We start from the raw sequence: 15,495 nt of genomic DNA, 5'->3' as shown, positions 1-15,495 counted from the left end.
TTAAAATAACCAGTGATAATATCTGGTCAAGAGACAGTTTGGTGTAGTGGTTAAGACAACAGGCTAGCAACCAGGAGACTGTGAGTTCTAGTCCTGTCTTAGGCACAAAGCCAAGTGGGTGACCTTGGGTCACTCTCCCTCAGCCCTAGGAAGGAGGCAATGGCAAACCATTTCTGAAATGTTGCCAAGAAAACAGCATGGACATGTCCAGGCAGTCTCCAGGATTCAACACTGACTCAAAGGGACTAAAAAAAAAAAATCTGGTTATTGAAATGAGAAGACTATTAAGAACCACATGCAGAGACTACAACCTGAACGCTCTAACAGCTCCGTAACTGTTCCGTGCACTGTAATGCTTTTAATTATTCCTGAAATACCTTATTACAGAGAGGCCGTGCTCACCAAATTTAGCATGTGCAGAAAAAGTGATTCTTCAAGTTATTATTTGGGGGTATTTTCTCCACTCCAGATAGAAATCTGAGATGATTCAGCAAATTGTTTTAATAGCTGCAGGCACAGTTATTAAAAACCAGTTATTAAAAATGCTCTCTGTCTACTCCAATCAAGTTCAGTAGGAAATTGAATTTGTCTATTCAAATTCAGAGGAAATGTATCTCACTCAAAGACAAGAGAACAGTGTATGCTCAAGCAGAATTATAAGATTGGTGGAAGTGTTTTAGGTAATCTGGTCTATCCTTTGCTGTTGGTGCGGAAAATCAAGAATCCCTAAAAATGGTATCTGAATATCTACTGAGGGACTGCCCACTTCCCAACAAATTAAATTTTTCTTAAGGTCTTGGTTTACCAAGTCTACCCTTCCATAATGTTAGTTCCCAAGAGAATAATCTGCATGTTTAGCCGTGCCTGCCTAATTTCAACACAGGGCTCATTTTATTCTCAAAAGTCCTTTGTGAGCAAGGTCAGACTTCTGGCTAAAATGATCTGTTCTCCCCCAACAGGAGCAAAGAACAGAAGGTATCAAGAAGAGTTAGAAAGAAAGAAAGGAGATGCCAGGAAAAAAAAGAAAGGAAAAAGGGGATCCACAAAAACAAAGAATGAGAGTCATAGTTACTCACTGAGACCCAGTATGTCCACCAGAGACATCAATGTGTCCCATAACAGATTACTGCTCTAGAAAAAAAATTTTTTTTCCATTCCTGTTCAGACCATGAGTTCTAATCCTACCTTTTGGAACAGCACTGCAATTCCTTTTGCTGCTTGCAGGAAAATATTCCCATGTTGTCTGGCACAAGAATTAATTAATTATAAGTAATTAAAATATGTCATATTTGATCTTCATTCACATTTAAATAGCCATTGCAGCTCTATGCCCCTATACTACAGTCATTTAAATAGTTACAAATGTAGTATACTATAAAAGAAGTGCTAAAATGGTGCATAAAGGACTGTTTCCCTTGTTTTCAGCATAATATCTGCAATAGCAGAACTCTAGAACTCTCTTTAGAACTCTCTTGAAATGCTTGCTTAGAATATAACACATTTTTTTTCCACAAGTGTAAAATCCCTCATTCATTTAGGAAGAAAAACGGGGGCAACCAGTGGTAAGAAGAGAAACAGACTTATCTTGTCTCTCCTTAAGTGGAATTAAGGAGGGGTTTGGGGTGTGTAGTTCCTAACTCCTAAATTCAGTTAAAGCAGAGAAAATGAATGCTCTGCAGAACATTTCTTCTGCCCTTTTTCAATCAAACCTCAGTTTGATAGGGAATGTAATTTTGATTTTTTTCCCCCAAAACAACCACCAATGGGATCTTTCACTTCCATTATTTATGAGGTGTGTTTGAGAGGCATAAGTGAATGTCTTTCATTGTATTATCATCTTTCTCATGATCTGCAGCCCCCGTGACTTTTCATACTTTAATTAAATTGCAAGGGAAAACATTTTTGGAGCAAGAAACTAGGTAAAGATAAAGTCTCCTTTGAGTTGGGCTAAATTCCAGATTACTTCATGAACACACCCATGTATTTTTCCTGGCAACGATGAACAATTGGTTTGTCTTTTCTTCTGAGAGTCCTTCCTCCCTCCCTTCCTTCTCCATTGGCTTTCTCAATCTAAACAACAGTGCCATATTTGACTCTGTTTGGTTTCTCAGATCACCCATGATTGGCTAAGTGCTGCTATCTAGCTATGGTTTGGAAGGATTGCAATAAAGCATGGAGTGAACAACATCCTCTGCCACCTTGGCATCAATAAAATAGGCTCCAAAAAAAAAAAAAAAGAAAGAAATGCTAAAGCCCCCTGACAATTAGTATAGTAAAAGAAGTAAGAGATGCCATGCTCATCCTATGAAAACAATATTTCTGAGCATTTTTAGAAGTACCATTCCTACTGCTGCACTTCCCTTTTTCCCCCTCCCCAAAATCTCCACTCCTACTCTAACTTACTCCTCCAAAGTGATCTCAGTCCTCATTTTAACAATAAGTTATAGCAAAATGAGATCAGGCTTGCTAATAAGGGGTTACTTTCCTTTTATTTCTCCAAGGGCTGTGCAGTTATTGAGGAAGGAGTATTTCAGTTCATTAAACTCATGCATGTAATTAAATAGCCTTTTGTGCACAAAGCATATGCTATACTCTGAATTTGCTCATTGTCACAAGAAACTTGAAAATGGAAGCCACTTTTATATATGTAGATTATTATTCATACTTTTAACTCATGTTTTTTCATATTCGATTGCTTGTATTAAGAGTTCTTACAGAAATTAATGGTGACATGAAACTGTTTGGGCTGAGATGACCGCTCATCAGAATTAAAAGGAAACATCATATTTGATTACATGAAAATATATTAAAGGGTACTGCTTATCCTGTCCAGAATACTGTAATCAAAAGAAGATGTATTTGTAAATAGCTTATGAATCATTTTCATTGTTTAAATCAGTGTTTCTCAACCTTGGCAGCTTTCAGATGGGTGGACTCCAACTCCCAGAATTCCCCAGGCAGCCATGCTGGTTGGGGAATTCTGGGAGTTGGAGTCCACCCATCTGAAAGCTGCCAAGGTTGAGAAACACTGGTTTAAATAATCCAACACAGGGAAATGAACTCCTTCCTTCCTTCCTTCCTTCCTTCCTCTCCTCTCCTCTCCTCTCCTCTCCTTTTCTTTAAATGAAACAGCTTGTAATTGAATGTTGAGATTTAATTATATGACTAGAAGGGCAAAATAGAAAAGAGCAAAATACTGTCAAGTTTTAGATAGTACCATAAACTCTGTAGGTGATTCCATGCACGTATCTCTTCTCATATTTATTACTGTATTCTATTTTAGAATATTCTAAAATATTCTATTCTATATTATATTTTATCAAATAAATTAAGATGGAGTTGTTGTTCCTGGTGTTAAAATCTGATTTAATTCAAAATAAAAGGTGGCATCAATAATTTGACTCTTTAATTTATATACAGATTTTATATCAGTTAAAATGTGGTGAAGATTCATCATTAAATGGAAGAACATTATTGGCTTTGAATGCTGAAGTAGGCAAGCTGAATTTCTGTTACCTTCAAGCAGACCTGAAAGACTTCCTATTTGGAGAGCTTCACTAGTCATTGTTGTCAATGGAGGTAGTTGGCTCATGCTATGATTTAACATGCCCTCCTTTGATCAATTGAAAAGTTTGTCACACATTGTGATAAATATGGGTGTACTGACATCAGTCTTCTTAATAATCTAACCAAGAATTTTGTTTCTGTTGGTTTCAGCAACATATCATACTTGCAAAGCCCTAGGCACCTAGGTATCTCCAGGACTGCATTCTCCATCCAGAACTGTTCTAACAGACAAGATAATTTCAAGACAAGCACACTGTTGGAGCTGTGGCCAGGAAGCACTACTTTCTGTTGCAACACTGACCCCCCCTGAAATAGCCTCCCCTTGACATCAGACTCACCCTCTCCCTGTCAAGATTGAGGAATCAACTAAAGATAAAGCTTTTCCATAAGACTTTCTCCTAGGGTATGAACATCATCAGGATCTCTTTCGTTATTGTTTCAGACCCTGAAAATTGTTTGATTTTTTAAACCTACTGTGGATGTTTTAATGCAGTACTTGAGTCCTGTTATCCTGAATGTTTTATTGTTCCTTATTTATTTATTTAGTAGACTTGTCCCGGCCATCTCCCCACAATGGGGGACTCTGGGCGGTTTACATCAAATTAAAACCATAAATACATAATTAAAAGTTATAAAAAGAGAACCACACTTACACAGATAGAAAAAAGATAAAAAGTCCAAGAGGCCGATGGAGGCCACACCTTATCCTGGATGTTTTATGTTTTTGCTGTAAACTGCAGTGATTCTGTTAGTGAAGCTGGTGGTATAGACAGCTAGATAGATTTAAAGTGTAGCATTCAGGGCCATTCCACATTCAGCATTTGTGCTGAACCAGGAATGGTACCACACCAGTGTGTTCACACAAAGTCATCCTCCTTAGGCAGCTAAGCTGATTGCCTTTCAGTTTGGCTGCATGCAGTTTGCACACAATTTGTGTCTTGCGATTTGTGATGGTAAAGCTGCATGGACCTTGGGGCAGGCCATTTTCCCATCACCCGAACTCTTGCATCACCCTGCTGCCTGAACTTTGAGCCCTCTAATAGATTTCACAGCAAACTTATTAGACATCTGATCTAAGTTATTCTAATGAGCATTACAATCCCTGCACAAAAACAAACAAACAAACAAACAAAGAAACAACAACAAAAACCTGGCCCAGCTTGATTTTTCTCTGTTCTATAAGCAGCACCCACTGACTTATTCCACCTCCCAGCCTCTGAGCTCAAAACCATTGCTCTCTCCCCCCATACATATTCATAATGTCTGTATATTGCAATCTATAACCATGGTTGCAACTGCTGGCAAAAGTGCCTGCCTGGAAAACAAAGGTAATGCCATCATCACAACTTTCAGTGGGAATTTGCGTGCAAGAAGAATGATGTCTTTACAGTCAGGCAGCTTTTGCACCATACCAACAACTCAGTTTTGTTTTGTTGCAAAATGTATAGAAAACACTTAGCCAGCTTCAGAATAGTTTGGAGAGGTTGGAGAAATAAAACCGTATTGTGTAAAGTTTCCTCACCATTAAGAAAGTGTCCTCACTATTACTGCATCTTTCTTGCTTTTTGAAGTCTTATTCCTTGAAGACATTAGCCTATTTTATCAGGGTGATTCAAAGATTCCTTCTTGCTTTGCCTCTATTAATGACTGTACCCTTCGCAGTTGAACACACCAATTGCCACTATGCTGTGTTGATGTGAGTATTGTGTGTTGCTGGGCCAAAAAATATAAAGATGGTGAACCAGGAAGTGTTGGCTTGTGTGATCAAGAGTGAAGTAGAACTTCCTTGGGAGAAATGAATAGCAAATGGTGATTATGTAGTGAAGTAAATGCAGGTAAAAAAGAGCTCATTTCCAGGATTATTTTCCTGTTTCATTTATTAAATAACCTTGTTTAAACTAAAATTATAGAGATGGAGGCATTACTTTTCATTGAACTCTCATATATTAAGAGCCACAAGAAAAATATATCAGAAAACCCTGATCAAAGTTACCAAGCATGGCACTTTTGCCTTTATGAAAAGAGGAGAGGCTTTCTACTTTTCAAGATACTTCTGACCACCAGGACAAGGGGACAAGGTTGCAAAACTTCAAATTACTCTCTGATTCCATAATTGGGCCTTGTGCAGCAGATGACTGAAAACACCTTAGTACACTCCAGGCTGAAATTAGTTTTATTACATATAGAAAAAGGAAGATATATGATAGATACATTTGATTTAACCTCCCACCATTTTTAGTTTATTTATCTCCAAATCTGCAAGTTTATAATTCACATGACCAATTTTATAGTATTATAGAGTCTGCAAGACAAGAAAGGAATAATTGATAGGCATGATGCTAAGCAGTTTTCCCAGTTCATACCAAACTGCTTAGCCGTTTCTCAACCTTGGTGACTTTAAGATGTATGGACTTCAACTCTCAGAATTCCCCAGCCATTTGGGAGCTGAAGTCCAGACATCTTAAAGTCACCAAGGATGAGAAACAGTGGTCTAGAGAGAAGACTGTGTGCGTAGCTGGTATTCTCACCTTGTTTAGCTCTTCACAGGTTCAGGTACAAACCTACTTATAAAGCTGCAATGGTGCCTGATTTGCTTCCAAAAAAACAATTTGGTGTCTTGTTCATCAATTTAAAGCCCTGAAATGCTTGGAACCAGAATCTGAAGAACTTCAGCCTGCCTGCCTTACTGGAGGCCCTCCTCTGGGTCCTAGCATGCCCATACATTTGGCTGAGACCAGAAAGGAAGGATTTTTGTGGGGATGTGTGTGTCCCCTGCCTATGTTACTGGCCTTCTAGAACTTAGCAAAAAAAGAAAGATCCAAACATTATCCTTTTTTCAAAATGAGTTAGATGGCTCTTTTCTTTTTAAAGAACACCGACTACGACTGTACTACTACTATTAGTAGTGCTATTTGGTGATATATTGTGCTATTTTTAAAAAAGTGTTTCAATGTCTTAATATTTCTAGAATTATTTCAGTTGTTAATGTATAGTTTTACTATTACTGGTATCTGTCTTAACTTTTTTTTTTTTTAGGAGAAACAGGTAACAAATGGATTGAGTCACTTCTATGAATGGCAATTTGCAAAGCAGACTCAAGAAAGGACCATCAATGGCTTTTGGGCCACACACAATCTCTGGTTGCAAAATGTACAGCAGTGGACTCCCTGTCCATTTCCTGGCCAGCAAGAACTGTCTTAAACTAATTAAAACTCAATTTATTTTAAAAAGTGTCCAACCCTAATTTTTAAAGCATAGATGATGAGTACTTTCTCCACGTATTTCTGGAGAAATGTATCTATATCCCCAAAGGGCAAGATCTCTGTACATTAGTTTAATGGAAAGAAAATGTACCTATCCTAAAGCAGGAATAATCAGTGTTGCATCTGTAAGCACCAACATTCCCACAGACACCTCCCTGGGCAATTACCAGGCTCTCTGTCCACCTGATTTTGTTTTGTTTTTTTTAAGTATATTACTTTAATTTTAAAAAATTAAATGAGAAGCTGGCATGTTGCAAAGCAAAGAGTCAGCAATCTACACAGTCTCTATAGGTGTTCTGAGAAAATAAAAATGATAGGTGCATTGTTTGCACTTGCTAGAAAACTAGCGACATGAGGAAAGTTAGGGACATCCTAAAGTGTTGACATCCACAGCGAACGAGCATTTTACTTCCTGAAGACCGTGCTCATCATTTTGTGCTCATAAATTCTAGCACCCAAAAAGATTATTTACCCCTGTGCTAAAGCAATCCTGGGCTTACAAAACCTGCCCTGGACAATTTGGGACTTCTAATAGCTGTATCAGCAGTTCAAATCACTGGCAGTGCCTTAGCCATATTTGCTTTCTTTAAGTGCATTTCTGTTCACTTCTCTTTCTACATATTTGAGAACGTGCAATGGGTGCACCAAGAAACAAAAACACATTCCACTCCATTCTAATGGAGTTTAACTTTACATGATGATATTAATTCATGAATCTAGAAATGTACTCATTTTGTATTTCTCCATTTTGCTTCCTGCCTAATATAATTGTCCTCTGAAAGGAAATGCTCCACGGAAAGGATCTGACGCAGAAAAATGGGGTCACCAAGGAAAGGACACTCAATTGTGCTTACTGAGACCCTGGTAAGCCATGCATTTCTTTATATGCAAAGCATGTTAGGTTTGGTAGCCACAGGAGCTTATCTTTTCACCTTAATTTACCTTGCAGATCAATATACGAATGTCTTGATTAAAGAGCAGATGGTTCACAGAAAATATGCTGCTGTTTTAGAACAAATATCAATTCCCCATGCATAACGTTACTCTTTCACTCCCTCCAGCCTCAGTAATTTACTTCCTGTTTATTTTACCTACATCAGAATCAAAGCCACCATCAAAGATATCTGCATCTTTTCTGCTTATACAGTATCACAGCCAAATAAAGAATGACTGTGCATTACTTGTCTTATCCATTCCTGCTACATCTCAATATCTTGCTTCTCTATATAAATATATCTTGCAGTTTATGCCTCCAGCTGCCACTGCAAATGCCTTATTTCCCCAGTCTAGGAATTTAGCAGTTTTGCAGTGGAAAAAAAGACATATTTAGCTCTAACAAGCCAGTCAGTTCAGTATATTAGGTACAATGATGGCCCAGTTCCTGGAGTATGCATCAACATTTTAGATGACTCTACTGATTTTGGACCATTTTTGTGACCTATTTTCATGCAAAACATGCACGTATGAAAATGCAAGATACATTTAAAAAATGAGTACAAATATTACTAGAGTCTCTTTTTAACCAATTTTTACAAAACGAGGTCAAATAAAGATTGTGGCCATTGAAATGTGAAATCCAGAAAGAGCAAATCTGACATTGCCGCTCATCCCTAATATAATGCTGCTGTTTTCTTTGGGAACATGTGATCCCTTAGCAGGAATCAGGACCAAAGCAGATTTTAGGATCAAACCAAATCAAGGGGCACACAGGGACACTTGAGCAGAATTCCACCAAGACAGGATGCCCTCATATCACCTTTATCCCCAGGAATCCCATGCATAGTCCTTCTAGAAAGCTGGAAGCTGCAGTTACATGGTTTGCCGCAAAGAGCAAAGATTGCATGTTCTTGACGCCATTTTCCTGATCATATACTGACATCTTATTTTCATTTTTTAAAGCTCAAACATCTAGACCACTTTTCTCCACAAGCCCCATTTTTAAGCCTTATGATGTTCCTCAGCATTGCTCAAAATTCAACAAAGGAAAGCAGATGTTCTTATTTTATGAACATAGAGTTAAACTTCAAAAGGAAACCAGATGTGCAACCTGCTGCAACAGAATCTCTGGAGGGATGCCTATGGCATTATCAAAGCATGTCACTACAAAATACCAAATGCTAAGAATGTCAACTATATTAGCACAGGTGAGACATTCCATTCCACTGTCAAATAGATACACTTACTAAAGATGCCAGGGTTGGGATAAAATATAAATGCCTCATCAAGTCAGCGAGAACGAATATCTCCAAACATATAATCAGATACAACTCCCAGAATTCCCACCCAGCATGGCAACTATGCTAGGGGTATGCAACTTTAATGCCTAGAGATGGGGATTACATATTTTATTTAGAAATATAATAACATTTTATTTAGTGTTAATTACAGAAGGGTTCTAATGAACTCTCTAAAATGAACAGGGAGAGAATATGAAAGTTTTTGCCGGCCACCCCTCCAGCACTGCAATTGCTGTGGTATTAGTGAAAAGGGAATTCTTTTGAATGTGAATATTGCTCCTCTGTCAAATTTGGAATACTGGCTGCTTCCTTACAACATGGCATGATCCTACATTGCTGCAACAAGCCAGCAATTGAGGAGGACCCTTTGTCAAGCATTGGTTGATGCTGTTTTTGCCTCCCTGATTATTAGGCTTTTTAAAATTATGTATTATATTTATACTTAAACTGCAGCATAACATCTGAAAACACTACTTCCAATGTTTGAAAAATAAGTTACCCGTTAGGAAGACTAAGGGCAGAGCCCACGCAAAGATGGTGTTGACTTGTTTTTTGGTTGTTACGGTTTTTACCTTGGCTGCCTATTATACTGGTATTCCTTTTATTGTTATGTGTGGTCATACAGTGTTTTTAACTGTTGTTAGCCACCTAGAGTCATGGATTTGAGATGGGCAGCCATATAAATTTAAATGAATAAACGTAAGATCAGATAGTGGATGAATACAGAGCACAGTGTGGAGGCCTGGATGAAAACCTGATACCATGATGGTGATTATCACCTTCTATTATATTTGGTTTTATTCTAGAAATAATAGTAACTAAGTTTCCAGAAACTAGAGGGTTTCCCCCCCCTTAAACCAGTGTTTCTGAACCTTGGCAGCTTGGAGATGTGTGGACTTCAACTCCCAGAATTCCCTAGCCAGTAAGGCTGCCTGGTGAATTCTGGGAATTGAAGTCCACACATCGTCAAGTTGCCAAGGTTCAGAAACACTGCCTTAGACAGACAGGGAGGGAAGGGGAGGTGAAGGATATCTACCTACAGCAATCTTCTCATCATGCCCCCCTGGGATTTACATCCTTAATGTACCAAATTTTGTTATAGCTTTTAGCTATAACATTAAAAATAAATTATCAGCAAAAATGCTATTTATTTAATTTCTTTCAACAGCTCAGAGGAAGTAAAACCCTGACTTTAATAAACTTAGAATCCCCCTGGAACACTAATGGAGAGTATCATTTTTTCTCATTTTTCTCTCAGTGTTTCATACTAAACGGGGTTATTTCTAAGGAGCATCTCTTGTCATCTTGAAGTATAAAACAACAATAATACTGTTCACTGGCAAAACAGCAACACGTTTTACTGAATCACAGAACTGATCTGTTAAATTTTATAATCCTATGGTGTTTCCTTCTGCTTTGTGAATCACAAAATGGTGTTCCTGGTGCTAGGATGGCCACTTGCAAACCATCCAAAATTAAGGAAATCCATCACGAAAAAGATGCATTTGCTATATTTTCCAATTTACCTCCCCTTGTTAATATCTCCAAAGAATTACACTGTTTAAAAAAAAATGTTGAAAGCCTTGCTATAATGTAAAAGCAGCATGGTCAGTATTTAAGATGTGACATTTTAACATCTGCAAATGCTGCCAGAATGGAACCAGTGGTTTAGCAAAGCAGAAAGTTCTCTGAAGCATTTGGAACAAGTTAGTGGGTGTTTTTTTTTAATTGTAGATGAAGAATTCACTGGTCCTTATCACCTCTTCCCAGTGTTGGAAAACTAAAAGTGACCACACTTGAATCTTTTAATTTACAAACTTGCAATTTGGCATAGAAGCTAAGAGGTTATGAATGGGTTGAATCTAAAAAAAGGAAGCATAATTGTACCTTCCTGGCGCTGCCCAGTCTTTTCCCGACCCCTGTACTTTTCCTCTGCCAAGGTTTTCTTCTAAAGAGGAAGAAAACCTCTGATGTGTGTGTGTGGTGGTGGTGGTAGGGTGATGGTGATGGATTGTAATGTGATGGAGAAATTGTGTGACTTTGGTAGGGGTGCCTTGTGCAAAGGTATATTTCTGCTTATGCAAGGCAGCTTTGAAAATTAAATTTAAATAATGTATAATTAATAACAGGGTAAAAATCACTGAGACAATATGCAGGCAGCCCCAGAGAAATGAAATAACCATATTAATTCTCATTCCCCACCCTCCACTCTGAAAAAAAAATCCACGAGTAGATACTGAATTATTTAGACTGCAGTTATGAAGAAGGGATAAAAAATCAAGTCTAATTAATTGCACTTTGGTTATATGAGTGATTTGAGGCAAATATTTACAGTCTTTTCTACTTTTTTACTAAACCTTTTCTCTTGACATTAGCATTGTTTGTCAAGAATTATTTATGTTCCATAGAGCAGGAAAAGGAACTCTCTTACACTCTGTATTCTTTCTGAAAAGAGCTGTAGAAGAATTTCCAGGCTTCTGTAAAACAGTACCAAGAATCAAGGAGGAACCAGTAAGACAACTGAGCGCTAGTGCATTTCATATCTTTCCATTCCTATTTGTTGATGTTAAAACCACACCATGACTCAGCCCCTTATTGAAGAAATTTTAAAAAACTCAAGGTGAGTTTGAAAATAGCTATATGACTGTATTTTCCACTGACTTTCTTCTACTAACTTTCTTCTACTGAAAATAGCTGTATGACTGTATTTTCTACTGACTATTGCAATAAGAAACATGAAGTACAGTTCATTACTGATTATGAAAAAGTAACAGCTATTATATACAACAATAAGGGCATTTAAAATTACTAGCATTACAAACAAGCCAGTACAGAAAGTGGGATGATGCTAGCGTTACATAAGTTGCTTCTGTACTATGATACTACCATAGCAGTCTTGTGTGAATGCACCGCTGGTCAATCTAATCAAGTTCTTGGGATAAAGCACGTTGACCTGTCCTCTGCATGAGACTGAGAGCTGGTTTTAAGATCCATAGGGAAAGCCCATTTGCATGTCCCAAAATTATGAGATCACTTTTGGAAGGAATATGACAGAGGCCCATATTGGTGGCTGTTTCCAAGTTCAAAACTCCTTTTTCAGATCAGGCTAAGCCATCTTTTCATTGCCAGGCAAGGTTGTGCTGATTGATAATTTCTAGTGTAGAAACTGATTTGTGGATTTTAATCTGCTTAGTGTTTTTATTTATTTAATCTAGCAAATGCTGTTAGGCATTCAGTTAATTTGAAATGGATCACTTTTGAACTTTAATTATAATATGTTTTAATTATCTTTTTTATTATTTTACCTGCATTTCATTCTCAGGCCCCTTAAGTATGATTTTTGATGGAAAGGCATCTTATAAATGGAACAAGCATCTCATTGTTAATTTTTCTGGGCACTTTCTTTCTCACAACATGAATATTATTATGCTGAATCTCTAACAGTTTTCTGTAAAATATCTCAGACACCATAATAAAATGAACTGAACAACAATTGATAGAATTAAAAAATAATTAGCAAGATGAAATGCAATTCATATCCAACAAGCCAAGAATTCTCACCTGTCTTAATATAGCACCATTATTATCATTTTAAAGCATTAGAAGGCTGAGGGAATATGCAAAAGAGAAACCTACCTCTTCCCACTGATGAATATATCTTATTAATCTTGAAAGTCGTAACAAACGTAGCAGACTGAGGATTTTTGTGAACCTCACAATACGAAGTGCTCTAGCTGTCTTATAGACTTCTGAATCCATTCCTTTTTCTACAATAAGAAAGATATAATCCACTGGTATGGATGAGATGAAGTCAACCACAAACCAGCTCTTCAAATAATTCATCTTGATGATTTTGGGGTCTAGTATTATCTCAGAGCTATCCTCGTTAACAGTGCCAGTTCTAAAGTTCATGATCAAGTCCAACAGAAACACAGTATCTGACGCTACGTTGAAAATAATCCATGGTGTGGTTGTCTGTTCTGTGAAGAATGTAATTCCAACAGGTATAATTACAAGATTTCCAACCATCATGATAAGCATTATTAAGTCCCAGTAAAACCTAAGAGAAACAGAGAATGCAACTGTTAAGCAAAACATGTAAATGTCTTTATTCTCTCTTGTGCATGTATGTTTTATGGACACAGTTTTAAAATTGGAAGAAACTAGATTGCACTCAAGATTTCTTTCATCAAATATACAAAACAGAAGTGGAAAACATCCCTTCATAATTATTTATGTGCCTATGATTGCAAGTCATATCTTCAAAATAACATTTTTCAGTGGTTTGATGGTATATTTTGGCTGAGAGTCAATTTCCTTTGGTATCTTCAACAAAAGCACTTCCTGTCCACCAAGAAATAGCTTGGATGAGATAAAGTTTGGAACTAAACCTTTAAAAATAATTTGTGATTGTAGTTACACTGAAAATATTGATAAGTGCAAGGTAGGATTCTAAAAGAGAAATCTGAATGCCTAAACCTTCAGAAGCAAAATAATGACTTCAGGTAGCAATCAGGAATATGAGTATTAAGACGGTAGGCTATGGGAGGAACAGAACATTTTAAAGGTTTACTGTTTTAAAACCAACTACTAGAAAAAAGTAAAATGCAATTTAAAAGACCACTAGAACAGTGAGGATTAAACCTTTCTGCCTAACCTGTTAGGTTTTATATACTGAAAGTTATGTGGGACAGTTTCAACAAATGATTCACCTGGCTGATCAGTTTGGGTTTAGAAGTTGAACAGATTTGGGTCTGGGATTTCACCAGAGTTGTAGACCAAACCAAAAAGGTAGGAAAAAAATCCAAAAGAAAGTACAGTAGTGTCAAACCACCTCCACACTATTGCCAAGAAGATAATATCGACCCATCCCTGAATCACCAGTAGGCAAGCTTGGCTCAAGAGAGGCTTTGTTCCATGGGAGAACAACGCAAATAGCATGCACCAAAGCAACAGAGTCAGATTCCATCTCGTTGTTCTGCTACGTACATGCATATATACATGTATCTGGCCAAAGTAGCTAAGGTTACAATCTTATCCCACTTACCTAATCAGCTTCACTGAACTGCATGAAATTTATTACTGAGCACATATAGTGGAAAAGGAACAAGGCTCTCTTTGCACCTTCCCTTAAATGGTGCTTGTTTGACTTTATTCTGTATTGCTGTATAACAGTAGCCCTCTGTTTCTAAAGGCCATGGAATAAGCTTCTCTGTTGCTGGGTTTATTTTACAGGTAGTTTCTGAGCAATTATGATTTAAGTCCCTTTCATCTTTTTATTGTTGTTCTATTGGGGAATGTTTACTTTTTTAAAGGATTTAATTTATTTCTTCAAGCAAGTAATAATTTTTAATAACTGTTAATATTGAAAGTTAACCTTTTGGGCCAGGACAGGTAGGAAGATTGTACATATAGTTATAGATGCATATATAGATCATATACTGTAGATCAAGAGTTTTCAGACTTTTTCAGCAGTGGAACTTGTTAGTTTAAAAAAAAACAAAAAACTGAGAACTCCTGATCAGAATCAAAGTTCTAGTGAAACAATTGAGTGATTTTATTTTATTTTTTATTTTTATTTTTTGCTGTTGTGTCAGGAAGATAGCAAATAATAGAGAATAGGGAGAAATTAAAAGTGTGTCTGTGTGTGTGTGTCTATAAGGTGGCCTGCCTCTTCTGCCCTCTGGCACATCTTCCCTCCAGAGATTAAGAAGACCCTGACTCTGTTGGCCTTTTGTAAGGCCTTGGAGACCTGGTTTTGTGCCTGAGCCTGGGGCCCCGAGTGTGTTAAGGGCCTCATTTCCTGGTTATATTAATATCTATGGTTATACTTTTTCTCAGCTGCTACATATATTTATTTTTTGAATTGTGTTTGCACTTGGTTTTAATTGTTTTTATGACTGTTCAATGCCCAGAGTCACTTGTTTGAGACGGGCGGCCATAGAAATTGTGTATATATGTGTGTGTATGGATATATGGATATGTGTGTATATATATATATATATATGAAACTAGACAACCTGTGACCCATTGGGTCATCCTTTGAGAGAAAGGTAGTGCAGTCTGATGTGACCAGAACGATCATTAAATTTTCCTGAATGGTATTGCCATCGCTTGGCTTTACCATGACCACAGACAGGCAAAAAAGCAGAGGGAGTAGAAGTGACTTCCAACTTCCTGCCGGCTTCCCCATTGACTTTGCTTGTGGGAAGCTGGCAGGGAGAGTCAGAAATCATGATCACGTGTCTGCAGGGACGCTGCAACGGCCACACCTTTGTGAATAAAACTGATCTGAACATCCTGGAAATGTCAATTCCACAGGAGTAATGGGTCCCAGATTTTTTATGCATTTTTTAAATTAGCAGATTTTAGGTACCTTGATTCAAAAATTGTTGTGGTATAATGCACCATTTGGACTAACTTGAGAG

General features: G+C 37.3%; 1 protein-coding gene across 1 annotated transcript in view; it reads right to left on the bottom strand.

The window, feature by feature from the left end:
- Window positions 1-15,495, bottom strand: part of HCN1 (hyperpolarization activated cyclic nucleotide gated potassium channel 1) — a 151,301-nt gene that overhangs the window by 105,199 nt on the left and 30,607 nt on the right. Inside the window, exon 2 of the mRNA XM_088152790.1 lies at window positions 12,704-13,127. Coding sequence (XP_088008916.1) covers window positions 12,704-13,127 — 424 coding nt within the window. The remainder of the gene's footprint in view (window positions 1-12,703; window positions 13,128-15,495) is intronic.

This window comes from Python bivittatus, unplaced genomic scaffold (genome assembly GCF_059951505.1).
Source record: "Python bivittatus isolate LINGU-HERP-01145 unplaced genomic scaffold, Pbiv_v1 ctg000570_np1212, whole genome shotgun sequence".
In the NCBI taxonomy this organism is placed as follows: Eukaryota; Metazoa; Chordata; class Lepidosauria; order Squamata; family Pythonidae; genus Python; species Python bivittatus.
This window is presented reverse-complemented; position numbering and strand designations above follow the sequence as displayed.